Source organism: Ciconia boyciana, chromosome 8 (genome assembly GCF_034638445.1).
Source record: "Ciconia boyciana chromosome 8, ASM3463844v1, whole genome shotgun sequence".
NCBI classification, from domain to species: Eukaryota; Metazoa; Chordata; class Aves; order Ciconiiformes; family Ciconiidae; genus Ciconia; species Ciconia boyciana.
The window spans coordinates 52,508,136-52,533,020 of NC_132941.1; the positions used below are offsets into that span (position 1 = coordinate 52,508,136).

General features: G+C 46.7%; 1 protein-coding gene across 5 annotated transcripts in view; it reads left to right on the forward strand.

The window, feature by feature from the left end:
* CNNM2 (cyclin and CBS domain divalent metal cation transport mediator 2) overlaps window positions 1–24,106 on the forward strand; it is a 128,877-nt gene extending 104,771 nt beyond the window's left edge. Inside the window, exons 3-8 of one of the 5 annotated variants that reach the window (XM_072869817.1) lie at window positions 1,177–1,314; window positions 3,421–3,590; window positions 6,960–7,053; window positions 9,554–9,619; window positions 13,404–13,588; window positions 15,812–24,106. In XM_072869817.1, the coding sequence (XP_072725918.1) occupies window positions 1,177–1,314; window positions 3,421–3,590; window positions 6,960–7,053; window positions 9,554–9,619; window positions 13,404–13,588; window positions 15,812–16,021 (863 nt within the window). In that variant the 3' untranslated portion in view covers window positions 16,022–24,106. Of the gene's footprint in view, window positions 1–1,176; window positions 1,315–1,483; window positions 1,549–3,420; window positions 3,591–6,959; window positions 7,054–9,553; window positions 9,620–9,718; window positions 9,923–13,403; window positions 13,589–15,811 lie in introns of those variants that run through there. The other 4 variants (XM_072869818.1, XM_072869819.1, XM_072869820.1 and 1 more) reach the window with 4 other exon arrangements.
* The last annotated feature ends 779 nt before the right edge of the window (window positions 24,107–24,885 follow it).

Sequence of the window (24,885 nt, forward strand, 5' to 3'; positions counted from 1 at the left end):
TCTTTCCTCACTAAGGCCCTAGAACCTGAGCCGTGCCTCAGGTCTGAGGGGCTAACAGTAATTGCCTCAGGACTTGGGTTTCCTGCAATACACGGTGGAGCTCAGAGCTGTCTGACAGCATTCTGCTGCTTATAGCCAATGCCACCTTACGCACTGTGTCAGCAGAGAAGAGTAAGACCCTGCCATCTGAGCAGAGACCTCTTCTCCCTGGAATTGATGTATACCGTACACCAACATGCTCTCTGCTTACCTGGTTTCCTAGACATTTTAACAGATTAGCTCAGTGGGTGGTTGATAATAGGTGGGTTGTTTGTGCCTTTGCAACTCCATCTGTCACGTTGTCTTTTACAAATGGGGATTTCCCACCACAGAGGCTGTTTTAAGACACAGACAACCCAAGTGGCAAGTATTTAGCTGAATAAAGGACACGAGTCCAGGATCACAGGCAGGCGAATTCCCATATCTGAACTCCTGAAACTACTCTATACTTCATTCTGGCTTCAGTGCCTATAAAGTGGCCAGAGATTCCTACCTCCAGGCTGTACACCTTGCCAGCCTTTGCTGAAGTTTGGACAGGACAAAAGAAACTGCATACACTAGACATTGGGAGTTACTTGGACCAAAGGCATGCGGATTTTGCCAAAGCTGTGAAGAGTCAGTGAAGCCGTGGTACAGCATAAGAAATAAGTAATTGTATATTTAGTCTATGTACTTGCTGAGAATTTTCTAAGGAATGTATATGAAAAATGTAGCTAGCACAGATATTCTTGTAGAACAACACCTTTTGATCATTAGTAACACTGAGCAGGGCTCCTCCTCCCCACCTAGAAATGCGCACACACCTTGTGTAATATGCAGAGCCGCTCTGCAATTAGAAGTTTGCAAGCAGAGACTTTCCCCCCATTGAGGTGATAGTGAAGTGACAGAGACCATGGGTGCCTGGCTCTGCAGGACAGGGGCTCACGGCCAGACGAGCCCACAGCACAGCTCACTGGTTGTTGCTGGTTTGTGCTGCGTGCCGATGAGCAGGGCTTTGCATGTACTGCAGTAGGGGTTTGTCTGCACCCTGTGCTCTGGGTGGCCGTCCTGGCTGACTCCATCCAGCGCGGTTCATGTTGAACCCCGTTCTAACAGAAATCACTTCCTTCCTTTCTTTTCCCACCCTCCCTTCCCCAGCTGATAACAAGACGAAAAAGAAAGTAGCTCATCGGGACAGGAAGCAGGACTTCTCTGCCTTCAAGCAGACAGACAGCGAGATGAAGGTTAAAATATCACCGCAGCTCCTCCTGGCAATGCACCGGTTCCTGGCAACAGGCAAGTTATCTTTTTTTGCGATCGTGCCAGAGCCTCGGAGGCAGTTTGTCAGCAAAGGCCGGTGAGGTGGGTGGGACAGTGCAGGCGGGAAGGGAGGCTGGATTGTGGGGTGACAAATAATGCCACTGTTGTGTTTTTCTTTTTAAATTCTCTCCTCTCCTGTGTTCAGTGTCGGCATGAACCCTCTGAGACATTTACCAGGGGTGGACCAGTAACTTTAAATTGGTCTGAAAGGTAAGGATGAATGCCAAGTGCCGCACTGCATGTCTAGAGTCCGTCAGATTAACGACTAGCAAGTACACCCCATTAGGAAGAGCTCAGGGAACAAACCAAAGAGGACTCGATACCACTGGCCAGCTGACTGTAATTGCACTCTGGCGCCTTCTCCAGAAAGAGATGCTGGACTTTTTGCAGGAAGGTCTAAACCTGTTCCATGAGACTTTTTGACTCCGAGTGAAAAACTCTCCTGACACTTTAATGCAGACTGCGCAGGCGGTTGAACTGTACTTTTAAAAATGGATTTCTGGCTGGCTTGTGTGACCTCCGTTGATGACTTCAGGTTTCAGAGGACAGTTGTCTCCATCCCAGAACACCTTGATGTTTTAGCCCTTGGGTGGGCAGTCTGGCAGAGAGGCCAGGGCCTTGAATGGTTTCTTGCAGCTGATATTGCCTTTCGTCGTAAAGTTGGTCCCTTCACCTCAGAGATAAGACCTGTTAACAGGAGAGCTTGTGGAAAACATACCTTCCTATTGCTTGTGCTGTCTCTCTTTGACATATAAAGACTTCTCACATGCAGGCCTTTCAGACGGGCGTCTTTCACTGCTATGTTCAACATATATTCATGGGTTGAAAATGATAAAGTTGTTTTGTCTCAAGTTTGCCAGCTCCAGTTGGAAATTAGTACTTCCCCTCCTCTAAGATGCAGTAACTGCCTGCCTAGATGCTCCTAGTCTGCCTTCATGTTTTATTTTGCCTCTGTGACTTGAAAGAAACATGTATGTGATCAGTTATCACATCTCAGCTGAGGGGCAGTAATTCCTTAAAAGGCTTGGACTCCTACAGCTCATGTGCATGTGAGCATGTCCTTGGTGAAAGGAAGCAGTTCAACAGGAAGATGCGGATTTAACAGCAAGCAAGGCGTTGTTCATGTAGTGGCACAAGACTCGATGGAGTTCCCTAAACACCTGCTCAACAGACATAGTCTTACAGTGCTGCTTCTCTACTTGTTTTGTGGATGAAAGGATTGTGTAGCTTAAATCCAGGTCTGGCTGTGAAGCCACTGCTAAATAAGATGAAAGCTACAGTTTTGGTTTCTCTGTTCTAAATTGAGAATAGTATCTTTAGCAGATGAAAGGTACTGGGTCATTAACAGTCCTGTTCTGAAATGAGGTGTTAGGAAAGCTTATCAGTTTGCATGTGTAAATCTCGACGTCCCTGGCTTAACTCTCCCACACAAGGATGAGCTTTTCCGCTTCAAACAGCTCCTGTTGGGAACACTGAAGAGCAAGTGGATAGGGGATGTGTTCTGTGTGTCAGGCATTAATCCCACATGGTTTGAACTGACCTGCACTGTCTCTCACTTTGAGTAACTCTTCCCATATGAACCGTGGCAGCCCCAATTGTGTCTTTGATTTATGTAGAACACCTATCTAGAGCAACTTTCTAGGCCCCAAACAGTGATTTTTTTTTTTTTTAAAGCACAATAAATGCAGTAACTTTAATACCTTTTGAGGAAGGAAAATACAAATTCAAAGGTTCTCTGTGCCCCAATTGTAAAGCTCTTCCATTTATACAACTCTCCAATGAGCCTATACAACTGTGACTCTGAACTCTCAAGAGGGCAAGACTGCCTTTTTCTTTTCCCTTTCAGATGAAGACATGGTTTTTTGTTGTTTTGAAAAATACTTCAGTAATGAAAGTTGGGGCATTCCTGTTTTTTTTTCCCCCCTTACAAATCTAACAGTCTCAAAAGACAGGAAGCCTGCAATTCCATAATGGATCTCTCTGCATCTGTGTGTCTTTTATAGGCAAATGCTTATTAACGAGTATTGCTAACTTCTTGCCAGGCATATGAAGTGTAATGCCAAGTTGTATCTTGTGTTATAGAAGTAGAAGCATTTGGTCCATCCCAGATGTCAGAGAAGATTCTTCTCAGGCTGCTAAAACATCCCAACGTCATCCAGGAGCTGAAATACGATGAGAAGAACAAGAAAGCCCCAGAACACTACCTCTACCAGCGAAACAAGCCTGTCGACTACTTTGTTCTCATTTTACAGGTCAGACATGTGATTATGTAGATATGTACAAAGTCCTTCATCTCCTGACGTATCCCTCTCTATACCTCTTCCAGTTGTTGAAGTTTGTCTTCTTTCAAACATGGGAATGGAACTATGGCTCCTGGGAACTGCTTCTGCCTCCTTTATGACCTTGCCAACCTTGACGAGCTCACTCAGCTGCTTTTAGCTTCAGTTAAACCAGTTGGGATGGGTAGACAGCACTTCCCACTTCCAGTCATCCGTTGAAAGTTACTTATGCTTTAGGTATCACTAGGATAGGCGATGCAAAGGAATCCCTGTGTACAGCTGGCATTGCTTGGAAAATAGGGGTGCAAAAAATGGCATGCCATAGGAGTTTGGCCAGGACGCTTTCTCTAATGCGTTTTTTCCTTTTGCAAAAGGAGGCATGGGGAGTTTGACAGTTTAGAGAAATGATGTTTTTCTGTGCAATTTTGAAGTCTGTACCTTTGGTGGTGTGAGAAGCGCAGGTTTCAGTGGGAGCATTGTGCCATCTACTGAACCAATGCCAACTCCTGCCACATCCCCTGCGGTTCCTGGGCACCCTGTCATCCAAGCACTCGCCCTACCCCAAGATTGCTGCATTTGGGTGGTTTTTAGATTGGAGCCCTAGGTGGTGTGGAAGGACTGTTGTCTGCTTGTTCTGTACAGGATTGCTTCCAGTGCTGATATCTCCCAGGTTTTGTTACTTGACAGGAATGCTTGAATGGCTGGGTAAAGCTTTACGCAGAAGCTTAGCTTCCATCTAGCACTGTTTGTGCAGAAACAATCCTTTAAGAGAGATTTTGCTAGAAAGGTGCTTATGTTTCTGTCCTGCATAATTGAAATCAGTTTTGGTTATAGAAACACAAGCATCATAGCTAAAGTTGTTACACAGGGTTTGAAATCTTCCTTAACATGGCCTTAAAAAAAAAGGGGGGGAGGGGGTTTTAAACACTGTCAGTGATAAACAATTAAGAAGCCGCTGGAATATGATATTCTGGATTCAACATAATTCTCTTTTAAAAAAGGATCAGTTTTTTCAAGGGTTTGAGAAGCCACTGGTAGCTCTTTAACTGCTCTTTCTTATGTGCTGAATTGTTGCAATCTGAAATATTCCAGAGGCAAGCTAATGCTCCCGAATGAGGTAATGCTGCTAAGATGTAAATGGAGGACATGGGTGATACAAAAGAACAACCAGTTCTTTCTGAGCTCTTCTTCAATCAATAAATATTTAGTAAACATAATGTGCTAGCTCTATAATGTATTTGGAGAAGTGAGTCTTGCAGTAGGTACATACTATAAAAATGGTAACAAGGTTGGTTCTGCAAGGATCAAGAGGGGATAAATACTCTTCTTCTGTTACTTAAATGGACCTGGATTTATTCTCTGATGTCGAGAGATCAAGAATGCCTTCACAGTAAACACATGCCAGAACACAATTAAATGTATATTCTGTGCATTAAATTTACCAATTCAATCTCTGTAGAGTTACTGTTTTAGCTGCAATGTCACCTGTTTGCAACAGCTTTTCTCTTAGCTAATGGGAAGTTCTTCTGTAGCAGTTTGAGATTTGTTTTTGTCACGGTGTTTTTTCAAATTTCCTGTTAGAACATTAAACAGTGGAAAACCAGAAACCACATGTGCATGCATTTAAACAGGGCAGAACACATCTAATAGCATGCATGGGGAATTCTTAATGGCTTTTCAGCTGCTGTGACTATGCCAAGCATGCCTGGTCTTCATATGGCCACCATTGAGAAGCTTGGAGGTGCTGCGTGTGCTGATAGAGCAATGGTCTTGGAACTGAAACTCAACTCCTACTACTAATTACCAGTTTGTATTTAGCTACTAACTCCAGACTGACTGTATATGAAGATCAAAGCCCAGTTGCGTATGTATTTTGGAGACCTGGTCTTGGCTGGTGAATAACTACTAGCAGTAAGTAGGTTGAGAGCTCTGTTCATAACCAGTGTTTGCCTGGGTGACGAAATTGTACCTTTTGGAAGGCTTATAATGAACAAATAAGCTACTTATTTGTGTTGTGGAGTGAAACTGGTTTTAAAAGGGATTATATGAAGCCGTTGCTTGTGATAGCAGGAAAGTGGATTTGTGAGCTAGGTGCTCTCTTCCTGCTAGGTAGATTTTGTGGTTTTCCTCATCTGGGACAGTTGACAAACTGACTTGGTATCAGGGCTCATGCAAGTTGAGTTCACTTCCACATTTTTCTGCCCCAGTACAGTACTATAAAGTTAAAGTCATGATTATTTATTTTAAATGGTGCTTAATGAAATAAATACATAGAAATAAAATCTACCTTTTGGACTCATTTTGACCTGATTGTGTCTAGTTGATGTTCAGTCTACTTAGTACGCATGGGATGGGCAGTCTGCCTGTCCTTTACAGCCTAGCCAGAGGGAAAGCATTGCAGGTAATTACGTTGTTTGCCTGAAATCCCAACCTTTGTGTAGTTCAGCCTGAAAACTGCATGAGATTTCTTGTGTCTGCAGTGGTGTGCGGTAACTCTCAGTGCAGTACCAGTAAGGATGGATGGATGTGAAAACCAGACCCCACTAAGAAGCCAGTTATTTTTGGCTACTTGTGTACCAAAGTAACTGGGGTGTTTACAGCTGTGTTTGATATGGTGGGTTCTGTTCAAGAGTCCTTTGTAGGACATGATGTTAAACTTTTGGTTCAGCCCACATCAGAAATGGGTGCACTTGTGTGGTAGTGTGGTTTTGTACAGCTTGGGAAGCACTGAGGGTCCTTCTAAGCAAGACCGTGCGAAAGAGCAGGATCTTAAGTTAAGGGTGCTGGAATATGTAAAACTGCTAGAAACCAAGAAAACCAAAGTAGCCCCAAGACTGTTCCTTCAGGAATAAGGGCTTTGTTTCTGTGGGAATCTCATCGGTGAAGGCAGACAGCCTCCTCGCGTGTTGTCTCCCATCTCCCTTTCCTATGTTTGTGTTAGAGGGGACTCTTCGTGTGAATGTGAGCTGCGGCCCAAAATGACTGTGCTACATATAAGCTTGTTGTGATACTGGGGGAGTATTTTTTCACTCCACATTGAGGGAGAGCAGCCTGGCAGTGCTTGGAGCAGGGCAGTAGTACCACCCCAAAGTGCTGTGGTGATCCCACTCCTCTGCAGGGACTTACGCTGGCCACAGGGCACCAAAGACCAGGATAGCTCAGGGTACAAGAGCGTGTTGCCCTCCAGGGTCTGTCCCTTTTCAGGCACCGTTACAAACCCCAGGGACCATGACACTGCTTAGGAATGTCAGGCAAAACTAGCTTTCAGGGCTCAAGTCTGGTCTTGTGTCTCGAGACCTATGGTCCCTTTTAATTGCAGCTCTCTCTCCTTTTCCTTAACAGGGGAAAGTGGAAGTGGAGGCTGGGAAAGAGGGGATGAAGTTTGAAGCTGGTGCTTTTTCCTACTATGGGGTGATGGCCCTCACAGCATCGCCAGGTATGTCCTCTTACCTTCTGCTTCTGGAATGTGCTCCTGCACAAGCCTGCCTGTCCTGTGAGTGCGGCAGGAGGAGGCTGCGCCGTGTCCGTGGGGCCGATGTAAAGGATACCTCCTTGCCAGCGACACTGCCTGCCTGGCACAGCGTCCCCGGGAGGGGACCGGGCCGGTGGCAGCTCTGACTCTGGAACCCAGCAGCTGGCAGCCGTTTGCCAGCTCCCGGAGGATGCGAGTGTTGGCCTTAGCCAGTGATGTGTTTGGTACTGGAGGACAGCTTTGTAGTTTTGCTCACGGTAGGGTAACAGGGATTGAATTAATGGGAATAAATAATTAGTGGCAGAGGGACATCTAGTGGTGCGAAGTACCAACGCCCGGTTAGTTGGGGATGGTTCACTTTACCAGTCTTGTTTCTAAAGCCGTCTAGAGGAAAAGGAGGGCAGCAGTGCAAGAAAAGCGATTGCTTCTGGCAGCTTGTGTGGAAACGTAACCAAGAAATCGGCAAGGGGGCAGAGCTGGTGTCTGAGGGCGAGGTGTGAGCCAGTTCCCACCGAGGTGTGAGCCTGTTCCTGGCACACAAGCAGTAGCCACACAAGCCACCAGCTCACAGGCGCAGGTTGGGGGATTGTCTTATAATCCACCAAGAGTAGGCTCCAGTGCTGTATTTCAACATCTGGTGATGTATTTTGGTGCCAGCAGTGTCACCACTAAGATCTCAACCTCAACTGGGAATCCACAGCCCCGTTGGGGAGAGCTGGGGTGCTGGTGCTGGCGTTGGCTGTCTGCTGACCCAAAGCCACTTGCTCAGCTGCAGGGAGAGATGTTTGTCACGCTGAAATTGGGTCCTCCTGTCGCAGCAGGGTTTATGTTCTGCTTGAGAGGCAGCTTGTTTTAATTGTACACTCATGAGCACTCCCTTTACGTATGTGTACCTATGTGTATGTACATTAGTGAACGGCGCTGGAATGAAAATTATTTTGTAAGTTATGAGTATAGCTTTATTAAACTCTACAGACAACAGCAGTTCTCTTGGACGTGTGAGGTCACTTTTACAGGCAAGACTAACTCTTCCTTAATTATGTGCACTTTAATTCGATCAGTCTAGCTTATACCTTTTGAGGCTTTACAGATTTGAAAGTGTGCAGAGCACTGGGTGGATTTTATCTGGGCGATAGCAGCACTGTTCACGAGGAATCGTGACATGCACATGTGTACAGCTGCATCATACCCTCAGCTTCGCAGCTCAGCTTTTGCAATGCGGGCCAGGCACGGAGCTGGGTTAGGCATGGTCACTTCTCCTACCAGACCTACACTTGGAAATCACTTGTGGCATCTCTGTTTTGCCAGCATTGTTCAGTTTGAATATTTTCATGTGGGTGGTTTTTTTTTGTGTGTGTTGCTAACGCTCTCCACAACCGTGCCAGTTACCCCAAGTCCTGTGAGGTCAAATGATCTCCTCTTCGCATGCCCTGAAATCCATCCTGGATTTTGTCATGTCAAACTTAAGGATATACACTATTTTAAATAAATCTTGGCCAGCTTTGGATTTGTTTACCTTCAACTGCTTGGCTTTTACCAGTAGCAAACCCCTCATTTTGCTGGCTTTCCCTCCAGGTTTTAGAGAATTTGTTTTATGATGTCTTGCAGCATCCTGAGATTTCTGTTAGGATGAGCTCATAAAAATAAATTCCTGTTGCTCTGTGTAGGCAGGAAAGCATAGTGAAAGTATAAGTTGTTGCAGAACAAGAGAAAACTCCTGCTCTTCTGTGTGTCCTAATTAGACTTCATCTGCCTGCTCTCCCCACCTGGAATGTGAAGTCAGTAACAGGAGAGCAAAGCATTAAAAAAACCAAAACAAACAAACAGAAAAAAACAAACAAAAAACCCCCAACAAAACCAAACCCAAAACAAAAACCCAAAACCAAAAAAACCCCTAGCAAGAGAGTGGAGCTTTTTTCTTTAAGTACGGCTGAGGAGGGATTTGCAGTAATGATGAGCAGGACGGTACCCATCCTGACAGGGATGCGCTTGGAGAATCACAGCCTCGCTTGACATTTTACTGAAAACATGAAGAACTATGAAGTGTCCTTTGGTTTTATTTCTATTTTTGTCTGACTCCCATAAGGAACAGCACCCGTGAAAGCTTTCTGGCTTGTTTTAACTCTTTGCCTTCCAGACTGGAGTGGGCACCACTGCTCCTTTTGAACTATTTTAAAACTGAGTGTACCTTGATGGACTGTTCTGTGCTGGATAACCATTCAAATTAGCAAGTGAAAATTGTTCAATTCAGTGTAATTCTTTAGGCTTGTTTCTTGGTTTATTCCTAAAATTGTTTAATTGTCTTTTTTGTTTTTGCTTTTGTTTTAACCCTTTACTTTTTCACAGTTGATTTGCACTTTTGGTTTTAGTTCTTCAGTGTGTGAACTGGCTCCTTCCCCTGTCGAGTGTGGATAGCTGCTGCCTTTCTGGTCGTGATCTCATCCTTTTTCTCTCCCTCTTCTAGTTCCCTTGTCCCTGTCTCGTACCTTTGTTGTCAGCAGAACAGAGTTGTTAGCAGCAGGTTCTCCAGGTAAATCCGCATGCTTCTATTTTCACCATTCTTGTGACTGCCCTGATGCCATAAAAACTCAGCTGCAGTCTGTATTTATCTGACCCCTTTGCTCGTTAGGGAGAAGTCCAGCACAGAGTTATGCCTCGCAGGTAGGTATCCTGAACTTTCATTTATGGTAACTGGTAGCAACATGACAGAGTCATCAAAATGGGAAGAACTAAAAACATGTTGAAGAAAATGTCTTTGGTAATGTGTGCTTGTTCTTGTTTCTCACGTGTATGCTGGTGGAAAATTAGGGGGGGAGATTTTTTAAAAGAAGGTATTCTTCCCCAAGCTGAGGCTTAAAAATTTCTGAAGAAAATGCATTTGACAGAGGAGAATGTCTGCTGCTAAACTGCCATAAAAGGAGAACTTCTTTAATGAAAGAATTCTTATATTCTCATACGGGTAAATTCTATGGTTTGTATATAGTCCGGCCATTTCAATTCCTCAAAAGCTTTGAGCTTTTTCTCAGTGAGGTTAATGCCATGGACCAGCACAGTGATTTACTGAGTGGATGGATTTGCAATGGAATGTGCAAGAAGGTTGTGGGACCTCCTGTGGGGTTTTCTGGTTCCCATTTTGCTTAAGACTTTTCCTTGCTGAATAACCAAGTTGACTGACACAGAAATCCCTTTGGAGAGCAGAGACCAAGGAGGGAACAAATTGGGCCAAAAAGAGCTCTGAGATGTGGTTGAGTGGTTGAAAATTGGGAAGGGTCAAGAACTGAGCTTTGCAGACACTGAGTAGTTGAGAAAAATGGAAACCCATCAAGAAAGTCTGTAGGAAGAGCAGAATCTTAAAATAGTTTGGGCCACAGTGAACATATTTCTTCCTTTTGAAGTTTTCTTTTTTGGATGCAATGTCTTTCCCTAGACCTAAAAGCAAATGAGATAATGATATGCATATTTAAGTGAAACATCTCCTAAACATTAATACATATCATGCGTTTCATAAACTTTCACCATCTGCTTCCTGTATTTTCCCTCTCTTCTTTTTGCACTTTTGAAAATCTATTTCACCATCAGTCCTTAAATTAGTCTCATGCACATTCCAAACAAACTACAGGTTGTTGCCCTGCAGGGGATTTTTTTCCTGCCCTGTTAAAGTTTCCTGCTGTTAAACTTCAAAGAAGGGGGAGAAGTTTAATCTTTCTTTAATTAAAGTACCTGATGGCTTTATTTTATAAGCTCAGCGGCTTTGATTATCTTTTTTAGCTTGGCTCATTTGTTTTTCCAGGTCGTCTTTTTTTTTTTTTTTCCTTTTCCTTGCTACAAATAAGTGTACGCTTTGCACATGCAAGTTGTTTCCAATATAAATGCCAAGCATATTTTCCTAGATTTTTCCTCAATTTAAAAAAAAAAAATCAATAATGGAAAATGATAATGGGAAGAATCTCCCTTGAAAGGAACTGATGTGGTAAGCCTGGTCACTATGACAATGTGGTACCAGTTTTGATGAAATTCGTGTCTCCTACTGGGTCCTTCTGGAAAGGATCCTGTTGTTTAACCCCAAATTCATAATACAGTTATATTGATGTTTATCTTGTGGTTTGTGCTCTTTATCCCCTGTATAGGAAGGTGAGGAGTATGGGAAAACCTGGGTAGAAAAGATCTGTCCAGATGTGGGCTGGCCTGCTAGGGGGCTGGCAGGGTGCTGTTCTGCAAACACGGACCTGCCTGGTATTCTTCTGTCGTCTGCCTTCTCTGTATCCTTCCTTCTTCATTAACTTCTCTTCTCCCTCCCTGACTTGTACGTGGTCCAGAAGTGATGTCCTTTCCCTCAGATTTTTAGTACTTTTACTTCTTTGTTCTGTCCTTTCATTTCACCTGTCCCTTTTTTGTGTTGTTTGTTTGGTTGGTTTTTTTAAATATATGCTTTGTCATGTTGCTCTCTGTCCTTCTTTTTTTTTTATTAGTAATGTACTATAAGAATCCTGGTGAAAAGAAAGGGCAGATACAAGTCACGCTAGTGTAAAGCTGTTCCAGATGGAAACCTTTATCCCGGGCAGCAGTGATGCTGTTCTTGTCACACACAGCCGTATTTTGTGTATGCAGGTGGGAAAGACAGGACAAATTCACTCAGCCTTTGCAGTTCCTTGCTCTCCAGTGCGAATTACAGCATCAAGCCCTGTGTGCAGATAGAGACTTGGCTCCTGGCAGCAGTTATTGCAGTCTGCTGTGGCTTTCAAGATGGCAAGTTGGTATGGAGGAAAACCTTGGAGGGCTCCGAGTGCTTCACCCTAAGCCTGTACTTGGTGTTGCCACAGGGACCCATACTAATTCCATAGTGCAGAAATGGCAGAAAAATTGCCAAGTTGTCAGAACCTGTGTTTTTCTGTTCCCTTTTCTAAAATTGAAGGAAAGACAACATCAGAGGGATTTTAAGTGGGAAATAAAAAACAGGGCAATTCTGCCATGCATCTAGAAGTATCTAAAGTGTTAGGTTTAGGAAGGGCTGGATGCAGAGTTGTAGAACAGGCTGTGTCATTTGGGCAAGAAGAGATTAAATTTATAGTGATTAAGTGGCAGAGGTAGGGTTGAATTTTAGGGAGCTTTTTTTTTAGAAATAAGTTTATATAGAAAAGTCTTCAAAAAAGAATTTGTAAAGCTTGCAAGGATACTGTTGTTGATTTGCTCAAAGAGGCTTTGTATCTTAAGACTATATGAAAATGATCTTTCAGCCTAGAATGGGGGTCACATGGTGAGTAGCATAGCTTACATCAAGGTTCAGTTTGGGCTAGCTGAATGGAATTTAACTGCACTAAGATCCAAAAATTCACCAGTCCCAAAGACAGCTCTTTGATCAGTATGTACTGTGTGCGCACCCAGGGAGAAGCCCATCTGCAGGAGGGCTTGGGGTGCATTTCTGCCCTCCTGTCTTCTGGGTCACTGTGTGGGTGGAAGCTAGGGATGCAAAATGTCTGTGGCTTCCTGAAAGCATGTTTACTTGAGATAAACTGTGGCAATCACACTTGCAGGGGACAGCTGTGAGGTTTTCAAGTGAAACCCTGCAATGCTTAAAGGCCAGTGATGGAAAATGATGTCTCTAGTTTACTCCTTTCCTGGGCACAGGTTTTTATCTGTAGCATGGACTGTTTTCCCTGTTTTGCTGGCTGACATGTACCACATGGAGCTTGGTCTCCTTCATGGAGTTTTTGCCCTTTCAAGCACTGGGAGGTATTAGAGGAAACGTTGAAGTAATCATCAAGTGGACTGCATTCTGGTCCACTGAGGATTCCATCACTCGTATGATTTTGAAAATGTCTGCTCTAACTCAGGGAACAAGGCATGTGTCGGGTACCGGCTGGAATAAAAAGGGGTAAGGGTTAGCTGGGACTGACTGTGGGTGAAAGGTCTGGTATGGAGTTACGATTATAAATCAAGGAAGAAAAAAATCGATTAAGCATGGTCTGAGTATCAAGAGCTCCTGTAAGGGAGCCTTGGGAAGTTACCTTTCTCTGGTGGTTACCACTCATCAGCTGAAGCACTGTGACCAACTGCGCACCGGGCACATCCATTGCAGCATAAACAAAACCAGGTTTGTTTAAGGCATACTCAGTGATGTCAGCTACCAGCTCTGGACTCAAAATGTACTCTTTTTCAGGGTAATTTGGTTGTTTAGCTGCATGTCTAGTTATGAGTGGATTAAGTATTTGCAGTTCTTTTGTGCTGCATCGCAATTTATTATGTCCCTTTGAAACTGGTGACTTAAATGTTTTCTACTTGATTTAAGAAATCTCTCACTCTTGCCCGTTTCTCAGCTGAAAACAAGTCTCCACCTCGGCCCTGCGGCTTGAATCACTCAGACTCTTTAAACCGAAGTGATCGCATTGATGCAGTGACACCAACGTTAGGGAGCAGCAACAACCAGCTGAACGCGTCTTTCCTCCAAGTGTATGTTCCAGACTACTCAGTGAAAGCACTCACAGACATTCAGTTTGTCAAGGTAGGAAAAAAGCTGGAAAGGCCCCGCTGGGAAGCTGGGCTTGGCTGGTAGAATGGAGAGGCTGGGGAAGGGAGGTCCCTCTAGATTGCTCTGTGAGTAAATAAGATTACGAAAGCAGACATTTAAAAATCACTTTAAATTACTTTTTCCCAATATCTGCTGTCCATTGATTTGTCTTCACTGTTCCTCTCATTTAGGATTGTAAGTAGATTGGTCACATAAGTTTCTGGATTTCAGGTCCCTTGAGGAAAGATTGTAGAAAATAACCTCTCTCTGCTTTTAGTAATGAAAGATGTATCCTTGTGAAGCCTTTGGAGCCATCTGAAATGGAGATCCTTCATTATCAGACAGCATCCTTTTCTAAAGGATGAAACATGTTCTGCTGGTTGCAGTTTTTATTCACTTTTGATTTTGGTTTCAGTTTGGGGTTCTTGATCTTACTTTCCGACTTGTCATCCTTCTTCTGCTTGGAGAAGTCTTGGACATTTCTCTTTATCTTAACTTCACATGTTAGGCTCATGTCTCATACTACCAGTGAGTTGCTGCATGAATACAGCTCTGTCCCCCAGCATGGTGCATCCCACGCTGAAATGTGTGCGAGTCCTGTGGGATAGGAAATATAGCTGAGCTGAGGAACAGCTAATGCTGGCAGCAATTCCAGCCCAGCTGGGAGTCCAGGGAAGCTGACGTCCCATGGCCAGAAGCTGACCTTGATGCTGTTCTTAAATTAAGTGCACGTTCACAGTTTCTTTGTATGCAACTCAAATGATTTGTGAACTCAACTTCTGTCAAAGTTAATTCAATATTTAAGAATGTGGAATAGAGTAGAAATACTATAATGCTAAATCTATTATTCTGTAGCCAAATTTTAAAAGGGAAGTACAGTCTTGCATTCAAAACTTGACAGATGCAAGGGTACTGGTCGATGGTTCAGGCCTTCAAGGTTTAGATCAGTAAATATTATCACTGGGCAAGTGATTCTCAGTACAGATTTCAATGGCTAATCTGCTGTACAGAGCAGCTGCTCATCTTATGCTGGTTTATGTGGAGTCCTTCCAACTCTCACTGTGTTCATACTGAGGCTAATGAATGCTAAACTGTCTGGTGTCTCTGCAATCAGACTTGCACACCTCTTTTGCATCACTCTGCTTTACACATAGGGCAGAGTACTCAACATTAGTGTTTTCACTGTGCCATGTGGGCATTTATTTAATTAACACCTTGTAAACCAGGGTTGTGACCTGCTCGTGCATGTTTGGATTTTGCTTTTGGAGTTGTGACCTGGTCCATCTGACTCTCTCTCCATTTCCAGTCCCTCTCTTGCATTGCTACTGAGACTTAAGGTTTTCTAAAAGTCTTGTTTCACCTTTTCCACCTTCCTGCCTGCTGAGATAACCCACTGCTGTTGTAGCACACGGGGCTGCCAGTGCACGTGCATCCTGCTGCCTGTCCTGGCTGAGAAGGCTGACCTGGAGGAGTTTACGGGGCTGGTTAGTTCCAGGAGGAATTCTCCCCTCTACCACCATATGCAGATATATGGGGCTATAGGCTTCTTGCCTCTGGGGCATCGTGAGCAGTAACACTCTGTGCTCTAGGCCAGCTCCTGTCATGACTGTTCTGCTGTCTGTGCATGCAGACTGTGCATGCAGACTGTGCATGACTGTGCAGCCACCTCTTGCAGAGACTAGTGGAAGACTTCATGGGTTGCTAATTTGGACTCATCTCTATGGAGATCCCAGTCTTTTCTAGAATCCAGTGTCCTTATGTATCAGAATAAGGCTGTAGCTCCTGCTGCGTTTGCTGGCCTAGACAACAGCAGTAAGGCTTGTACCCTCTGCCTCTACAGGGACTCTTAGAGCCTCACCAGGAGCTCGCTGAAGTTGGGAGAAAAACTTCACTGAACTCTAGTTCTGGCCCTAAAAATGTGCATGGTTAGAAGGAAATGGAGATCTGGCTCTGCATAGGAATAAATCCCTGCCTTTGAACAGCATGGTGATCACACAGCTCTGTGCTTCCACCCTGTCTGGAAATGTCACCATGCTGTGTGTTGAGCTGGGATGCTCTAGGCTTGCAAAGCACAGGGATGTTTTATAGAAACAGGTAAATAAGGCTTGCAGTGTGATCATCTGGAAAGGGAGGGCACTTTATTTTCTCAGTGTGTCCCACAGGAGACACAAAAGTGTGACTGGCTGTTTTTGTTGCTTCCTTCTGTTCTTGGAGCAGATCTCAAGACAGCAGTACCAAAATGCCCTGATGGCATCCCGGATGGACAAAACACCTCAGTCCTCGGACAGTGAAAACACTAAAATCGAACTGACTCTTACGGAGCTGCATGATGGTTTGCCGGACGAGACAGCAAACCTGCTGAATGAACAGAACTGTGTGACTCACAACAAGCCCAACCACAGTATGCACAGTGAAGGAGCGATCTAGGAGCTGACTCCCCACAACCCACCCATCCCATCTCCTCAGCAGGACCAGCCCTCGCTTCTTCCTGCCTCCTCCCCGAGTGTGAACACCGTTAGTATGTGCTTGCAACACTGTGCTGCATCCAGTGTTCTGAGACCAAAGACTTTTGCGTCCGTTCTGGGAGCAGAAGAGGAAGAAACAGGAAGAAAGGAGCAAAGAGCAAGAGAGACTAAAGCCCCAAGCGTACTTTGGGAATGGTGAGCCACCCTTGAGAACGATGAAAATACTTCTTGCAAAGTAGAATCATGTTTATTTTTTATCTGTATTTTTGATCCTTGTTGGGTTTTTCCTCCTCAAACACATATGGAGAAGTTTAAAAGCTCCTCCAGTTATTTTTTCAAGAGAGATCATGTTTTTAAAAAGTATTTTGCAGAGTTTTAAATTGTTTCTGTCCCTCCCGAACCTCAAATGGGCTCTGTTGTGGTTTTGTGAATTGGCTCCAATGTCCTTAGGCCTCTTTTCACCCCTCTGGTCCTTTTTGTTGCCCTGTTGAAGAAGTTAGTAACTGGTACTTGTATGTTATTTGTGTCCTAAGAATGAGCAAGCTTCAAGGAACCTCTGGTTTCAGCCACCTGGAGGGCCAAGGGATGAGTATTATTACATTCTTCCAGTGAAGTTTCAGGGAAGGAGTTGTTACTTTGGTATTTAATGATCTCTCAAATTTCAGAAGGTTTCTTTGTAAAACAGGCAAAAGCATTGTTACACTTACAGTTTTGTAACCTCCAAAAACTTTGTGTATGTTGAAGATGATACTGGGAGGAAGGAGTTAATTAGCAGAACTGCAGTCTCGTGACATGAAAGCTGTGCGTAATTTTCCATAGTGAAGTAACTGGGTGATTTTTCATTGATGTTCCTGGCAATTGCATGGTGAAGTAATGTGCGCACCCCAAAATGACAAGCTTTTAAGCACTTGTGTGCTGTAGCGGCCTGCACTGTTACCTTGGCCCGAGCAGATGTGCAGTCTTTGCTAAATAACAGAGAACATCAGTCCCCGTCCCCCCTTCAATCTCTAGTATTAACACAAAAAATGCTGCTACAATTATGCCCAAAGTACATCCTCCAGGTGACAGTAAACCTCTGCCAGTGCAAGGATGGGCTCTGCTGAGGAGTCGGGACCACCCTCTCCTCTCCAAGAACTGACAAAACTTTTTGGACGCGAGTGTATTGCACTTCAGGGATTCAGAGAGGTTTGTTTCCAGGCTGTTCCCAGCCACATTCCTTCCTTTGAGTGGATTTAGTGCATTTCTTTCTCTCTTGCCCCTTTTAACAGCCATTTTAGGGATTACCATGGTAGCAGAGCAGAGAGCCTCCCACCCAGCTGCTGCTAGTGCAGGGCACCCTGTGTTAGGCAGCAGAAACCAATTCCTCCACCCCAAAAACCTGAATGCAGACTGGGTGCAAGCAAGAGGCACCTCGTGGCAGTTGTGCATCACACATTCCCCACTCCCACAGTGGGAGTCTAAGTAAGTCCTCAAATGAAAAAAAAGTGTGTACCCCGATCCTCTTCCCCTTTCAGTGCTGTCTCAAGCAAAATGTGAACATTGCTCTCGGTATCTGGAGTGATTAATAAACCAGGCATTGCGGTTTCTCTGTTTCGAGACCCTTCCGTGGCCCCTGGCTATGAAGCATTTCCCTTCCTTTCTTTACACCCAGATAATCTCATCTGACCCTCAAAGAAGCCCCCAGCCTCAAATGCAACTGCCAGAGCTCTCTGCCTGCACGCCTGCCCTGTCTCTCCTGCTTGTGGGCTGGGGAAGGCACTCGCCGCAAGTTCCCGCGGTCTGTCTTTGCAAACGGTGGCTGGAAAGGTGCAATATTTTGCTGCAGGATCTCCCCACAGGAAAATGGAGTGCATGGTGTCAGAGCCGATTGGGCCTGTGTGCGTGTCTCCTCCTCTCTCTTTCGGCTTCAGAAAGCAGCCCTGATTTTTGCTGTCCTCCCTGATGGGAAGGGTGCACTTCTTCCTGGGAGCCACCCGTGAGGATGAAGTCTCCACAAGGGGGCGTAGAAATTGCACAGTATCTAACTTGTGCACCCAGTGAGGAGGAACCGGGGCCCCCAAAACCTTGCTCTCACACTTAGCATATTAACTTTTTTTGAGTCCCATCGAAAAGCATTTCCTTAGTCTCCATTCTCGCTCTGATGCGCACCAGCCTGCCACCACCAAGAGCACACGGCTCAGCATCGGCATGGGCCGACCTAAGCCCTGCTCGTTCCTGGAGAGCTGCCAATATTGCACCTTTTTCGCAAAGCAAAATGTTGAGATGTTACAGCGTTTGTCCTCGGCGAGGGACTTGCCTCGCCAGTTTTTATCTAGCGTTGCTGAATGTAAAAGTTTGTCAGAAGTGTTTGACACAGTGGTGAACTTGAGATGCAGTATCCGTTTTGTCAAACCTGCCGAAGGAGGGAAGGTTCAAGTCAAGGCAGCTCTCTCTCTGGGACGAGGTTGCTTGCTGGATCTGAATTCTGCTTCTTATGGCAGGTTATGGATTTGTTTCAGTGTCTGTTCCCCTTAAAAAAAAAAAAAAAAGGGCAAAAAAAGCGCCGAATTTTCCAACCAAAGCCATGTGATCCCAAAGCAAATACCTCCTGCTTCTGCCCATGCTGCACTGTTCCAAAATTTGCAGGCGATTTTTTGCATGACTGTTTTTCATCATTTGTACAGATCCAATAATGGAAAGTAAAATAATTTCCATAAAAATAGTTGATTATAGATGTGTTTCATATGGAAAATATGTACCTGACCCAGAGGGGTTAGGAGCTGCTACTACTAATTAGCTTGAAGAGCAAAGCATGATCCTCTCCCTGGAGGGGAAAAAATCCAGTCTCCCTGTTCTCAGGGTATTTACAGTTTTACTGTTTAACAAATGCAAGGGGTTCCCAGCCCTCGTGGTGGGAACCGTCACAAGCAGAGGAGCCCGGTGCCCAGCTCAGGATCACTTCTGAGCCTCCGGACGGCGTTTGCTGGCGCCGGGGCTTGGCTTTCCCGACTGCGATGGAGATGCCATGGTGTCTGAGTCTGTGTACTGCCAGAGCAGGTCTGCTTTCTCTGCCTCGCTGGCTGCCCGCCTGCATTCAGGTGGGCTCAGATGCCAGATGCTGTGCCGCAGTGCCGTAAGGACGCGTGGCAGGGCTGCCGGCCATTGCCGCGGCGCAGGGCACCAGCTGGTGGCTTTGGGAATCGTTGGACTTGACCTCAGACCTCGGCAAAGCTTTGACTCATAGAAAGGATACTGCATCTTCCTATGTCAACTCCTACTGCCGCCTTTGTTCCCCTCGTCCGTCTGCCTCCAGGTGCAGGCAGAGGGGTGGACGATGGCCTGTTGGCCGGGGGAGGCTGGGAGGGCATCTAGCCATGGTTTCTACTGTCAATACAATTTTGCACAAGAGTTCTTTGAAGTGAGGTTTTCAACACTAATATCTTAAATGCACAACTGTGAATTATAACTTTTACACTCCTGTTGGTTGAATTTCCTTTAAATGAAATGAACCTGAATCTGTTGTAACTATGATTTTTTTTTTTAATTCTGTGTATTGCCAAATCTTTGTAAAGAGTGAAGGAATGTTCTTGCTCTCCAATGAGAATCTTTCTCCAAACGAGACTGACTCTGGTGACGTGGAGATCATACGAAGCACGCTAGTTCTGAGTGGAGAGGGGCTCAGGGTGGGCTTAGCAAACCAACCTCGGCCTCTCTGTAGACCCCAAGCTCAGACCCTCCAGAGTTTACAAAGTGCTTGTTGTTTTATTCCCAGCTTGTCCACTCCCTGAAATCCCTGTGCAGCTGAAGGCTGCTGCCCTGGAGGAGCTCAGGGCGAGGTATCCCGCAGAGGGACGAGGGATGCTGGCAGGGGTCCGGGCTGGCCAGAGGGCAGGGGCCCTGAGGCTGGCATGGCAGGACGAGCTGCTTCCCCCATCCAGTTGCACCAGCAGAGCGAGCTCCGCAGGGCAGGTCCTTCTACCGCTCTCCACTTCTGCTCGGAACCTCTAGTCCTGTGTAGTTCCCTCTCACGCTCTTTTTGCCCCCACGCACGCTCCTGCTCTGGACTGAGCAGGGATGGGATGATGCCAAGACCTGTGTGGGGCAGCTGGAGCTCAAGGCTTGCAATTCTTGGGCCTCGCTGGAAGAGGGGTTAGTCACTCATTCACATTGTGCTTGCTGTTCTGTTCCTCCTCTCTTCTCCTGGACTTATGCCCCTTTTCCTCACCGCAGGGTTATTTTTTTTGTTGTTTTTTTTTTTTTCTTCTTTTCTTTAAGTGCCTTTTTGTGCGGGTGGAGCTGGCAAGAGTAGGAGTCTCAGGATATGGCCCTTTGCACTCACCTCAGACCTGGAGAAAGCTCAGGGGGAGCAGGGCGAGTTGCCCATGATGGCCCACGGACATCACCCGTTGCTGCTTCTCAGCCTTCAGGGCCCAGCTCAGATGAGGACGAGATTTTGGCACTGGTGGCGTCAGGCTCTGGCTCAAATCAGCTCAAAGAAAACCAAAGAGGTAGCTTTGTGTGAGGGGCTGCTTGGGCAGCGGTGGTGCTTCCTGTGATCTCTGCAGAGCTCAGCTGAGGGGCATGGGGGTGTGGATGGCAAAGAGCAGCGCTGTCTCCTCACGAGCATCCTGTGTAAGTATCCTACATGATGGAGAACACAGCCGCATTCTCCAGGACCCCTTGGAACATGCATCTTCCTTGTGCTGAAATACACTATATATAGAAACCATTCCCACATGAAAGATGTACCATATTTTATATGATACCTAATACACACGTCTGTGGTTTTAAAACTAGTACCTGTGTACCAGTTGTCAAGTTATCCAGTGTCTGGATTACCAGTAGAAAACTGGGGCTGGGGGGCGGGGAAGGATGCTGCAGAGAGTACCTCTTGTTGTGATGCTGACTTGAGGCTTCATCCCAACGGTGTCCAACCAGTGTTGAGGGGTTCCTGTGTCTGTACTGCGTGCTACCATGTGCGAAGCTGGTACAAAGCAGAAAACCAGCAAGTGCTGAAAGGCTCGGTGTGGCACGGACCTGGGCTTGCTGCCCACCCTGCTGCCTGGCTCTACACTGGGACTCTAAATAGACCCAAAGAAGTGCCTGGTCCTTGGATACTGAGGGTTGGTTTGGCCCAACAGTGAAATGATGAGCTTAACTAACGTGATCGAAAGCCAGGCATCTTTTCATGGCATGGAGGAGAGAGCAGCCTTCGTCCTGACTTGACCAGCAGAGAGGACAATCTCTACACTACAAGGTGGGCTGGGAAGCCACCCTCATCCCTGCTCTGTTGTTATACTTGGTCCATCCGTTGCAGGTCTCTTGTCGGTGCAATCTCTGTGGTGATACTGGCCTCACTCCCATGCGTTGGCAGCATGGGGGCCTCGGAGACATCCACAGCTTCCCACAGAGCCCCCCAGACAATCCCGCGTGGTGTCTTGCTCTTGTCCTGGAGCCTGGCTTCATGCTGGGTTGTGTTTCTCCACGGTTAGTTTCACGGCCGCATCCTTGAGGCCATGTCCAGGCAAGGGGATGCTGTTGCTGTGGGTCCAGGGTGGTACGGTTGAGCTTTTCGGTTTGGTTGTGCATATTTGCTGTTCCGTTAGAAGCTGGATGCTGAACCTGGGGAGGCCAGAGCATTCCCTAGGAGAAAGCCTGGGATGCCAGGTTATCCCAGTGCCCTTCCTTGAGCTGCAGGGATGGGAAGGGGGTGCCAGAAAGCTGCCTCCAGCCTGTGGCATGGTACAGGTGGCAGAGGAAGGTGTTTCACAGATCGGTAGCACTGAACTCAGTCAAAGTGACATCTTCTTGTTCTTGTTATTCTGAGGTCAGGCTCTATAGTGTTTTCAGGTTCTGCATCTTGGAAATATGGTACTCAAAGCTGCTGGTCTTCTGTCTCCAGCTGAAAAACATCTTTCTGCTTTCTCCTGACGTTTCTCCTTCGGGCTCTGTTTTCCTCTGAGCAGGGCTGATCACTGGGATCCTGCAGAGGACGGTGCCCTGGCTGCTCTCGCCCCTCCAGCGCAGATTTCTGGTTAACAAAGTGCTTGATGTTTAATCCTCCCCCAAGCAGGAGAGGTTTGGCTGTTCTCGACAGAAGCTGCCTGTCATAGAGCCGGGCTTGAGGCTTAGCAACTGTCGTGAGCCCAACAAGGCTCACGGAACAAGCTGCAAGGTGCTCCAGAGGTGGATTTGATGTCTCTGTTGTCTTCTCCTGGAAGCAGTGCAGCAGTTGGCTGGTAGCAGGGTTTGTTGGGGAGGAAGGGCTTGTCCCAGCATTTAGTGCTTGGCAAAGCATCTAGCATCCCATTTCAGCTGTTTTGAGATGGCAGAGCTTTATAAAAGGAGGTGGGGTTTTTTTTATCCTCTGGGCATCCCTGTTGTACTAAATCCTTCCAAATTCAAGTGAGAAACTTGTAGGTGTCAGATGAGTAGCCTGGCTCATAGGCTTTTAGTTGGAAGTGCCAATATTGAATGCATGCCTTCTGGATTCACCCAAAGATCAATGTGGGAGAGTGGAGGGGACTCCCGGTGAGCTCCTCTGTTCACGGAAGTGACAGACTGGCTGGGCCTAGATCAGCTCTAGCGTCGTCCCTGCTTTCAAGTCTCAGGTCCCAGCAGGCTGGTCTGGGCTGGTTTGGCCGGCGGGTTTTTACCCAGGGTACGTGCTCTGTCCTTCTGCATTGTGCTGGCTTGGATTCAGCAATGTGGCTTTCTGTGGCTGCTGCTCTCGCATCAGCCGCGGCCATTCCTCTGCTCTTCTCGCTGTGGTTTGGTTGACTGTTCAGGAAGGCAAGAGTAGGAGGTGCAGCAGTCGGGAATGGGCAATGCTGCAGCCGTCCTGTCTTCATTCCTCATGCTAAGGGTAGGAGATGCTGCTCAAGAGACTCTGCCTTCCTTGCAGACTGCGTGAAATTTGGAGAGTGGAAACCCACCAGGACCCCAGCACCAGTGCTCCGGTCCCATTTGATCCACGTTCTCCAAAGCACAAGGGTGGCCTACAAGTGGGCAGGGTTGGGCCCTGGTGAGGGACCTCAGAGCTCTTGGCGTGTGCATTCTCCAGCACACACAGCTGCAGAGCCAGCCTCGATACCCGAATCACGGGGCAGGCACCCGGATGCCAAACACACTGAATCTGAAAACCCAAATACTTGAGAAACGTTCCTGGAAGCCATGAGCGGCTGGTGCTCAGCAGCCGGAGATCTCACACCAAACCTTTCTCCTGCAGTCGGGTCCTTCCTGGCCACCCTGAGCCTCCTCCCGGCCGCTGCTGGCTCGGCCTCGGTCCCCCCCGCTCAGAAGCGTGGCGGCTCTCCCTCCACAGTGCGTTTTCGTGGCTATCTGAACCCGCTCAGCCACTCCAGCCAGCTCTTCCCTGTGTCTTATTTGCCATCGTACATGGTCTTTGCAAATTGTATCATATTGTACATGACTTCGGGTTTCCAGAGTTGTAGTATTCTGACTACAGTATTTCCATGTGTGTACATAAACCTGAATAAGCACAACTGAAATCCTGAATGAAGTGTATACGTTTCATATACTGATTGTCATACGAATGAATTTTATAATTATTCCAATTTTGTTGTAGATTTCCAATCTTTCCTATTTATTTTGTACCAGATTTATTTGTATATTTTGTGATTTTGTTTAAAAGCATTTTGTTTATTTCTATTCTTTTTAGATAAATGATGATTTTTTTTCTGTTGAACATTCCAGTTTATGCGTTTTTCCCTCCTCCATGCTCCCCCTTCATTTCCAAGGGACGGACTTTGGCATGCGGGTGGTGGGGCTGATGCCGGTGATCCCGGACCCAGAGCTCTGCTATTGGCACATCAGCGGTCTTTAATCTCCACTTCAGCTGCAGAGAGCCACGGAGAGGCCGGATCCTGTTCCCCTTAGAGCCAGGTCTTGCTCTTCGCTTTGGTGGGTCTGGGTTTGTAAGTCCTCGAGCCGGGGAGGGCTGTGCTGGTGGTTTTGCTGACCAGGAGCTGGGAAGCTGGTGGCAATGGCAAGCAGCTGACTTTTTCCGAAGTTCCCTCAAGGGCGAGGGCCTTTTTCTTCCACTAATAAAAACCCCTTATTTACAACCTGCTCTCCATATAGCATGTTTGTTTGTCCGGAAGCGTAGATGCCCTCTGTCTGTCCATCTGTAGTGCGTGTTCCTGCCAGGCGGTGCGTGACTGGGGGTCACCAGCAAGGGACGTGGCTGGTGGTGATGGCAGCTCCATTGGACGGGAGCCACTGGTGGAGCGATTCTGTCCGTCCCCCTGCATTAGGTGCTGCTGCCTGTTCCCCAGTGTTGGGACTTTGGCAGCAGCGTTGTGCGGAGCCTGCTGTGACAGAGATGTATTTCTGAGCAGGAGCGCGAGCCTGTGCTTAGTCCCCTGCCCAGCATCGCTTCTAGCTCCATGCTGGCGGGGGAACGGCTGACCCTTTCCTGCGTGCCAGATACAGCCCTGTCATGCACCCATTTCATGCGTCTGCCATTCCTCAACCCCTGTCCTCCTCGCAGCCATTTCACCCAGCTGCTCTCCCTGCACTGAGCTTTCTTCCTTGCTCAGCTCTTGAGCTGCTGAACGAGTTGGGCAGCATCTGCTCAAGCCTTGTGGGGGTTTGCTGCACCCAGTGCAGCCACTGTCCCTGTTCCTGTGCTGCGGGGTGGCCCCATCCCCTTGGACCTTGCTCCCCAAGGTCGTGTCATCAGGACGGGGAGAGTGGCAGGTCCCGTGAGGATGTCTGCTCCCCTGCGTGTGCCTGTCCCTGGCAGCGGGTGGAGGATGATGGGATGCTGCAAGCAGGGTCTAAGTAGAATTAATATGAAGGCAGACTTCGGAGCTGGCTCTGACG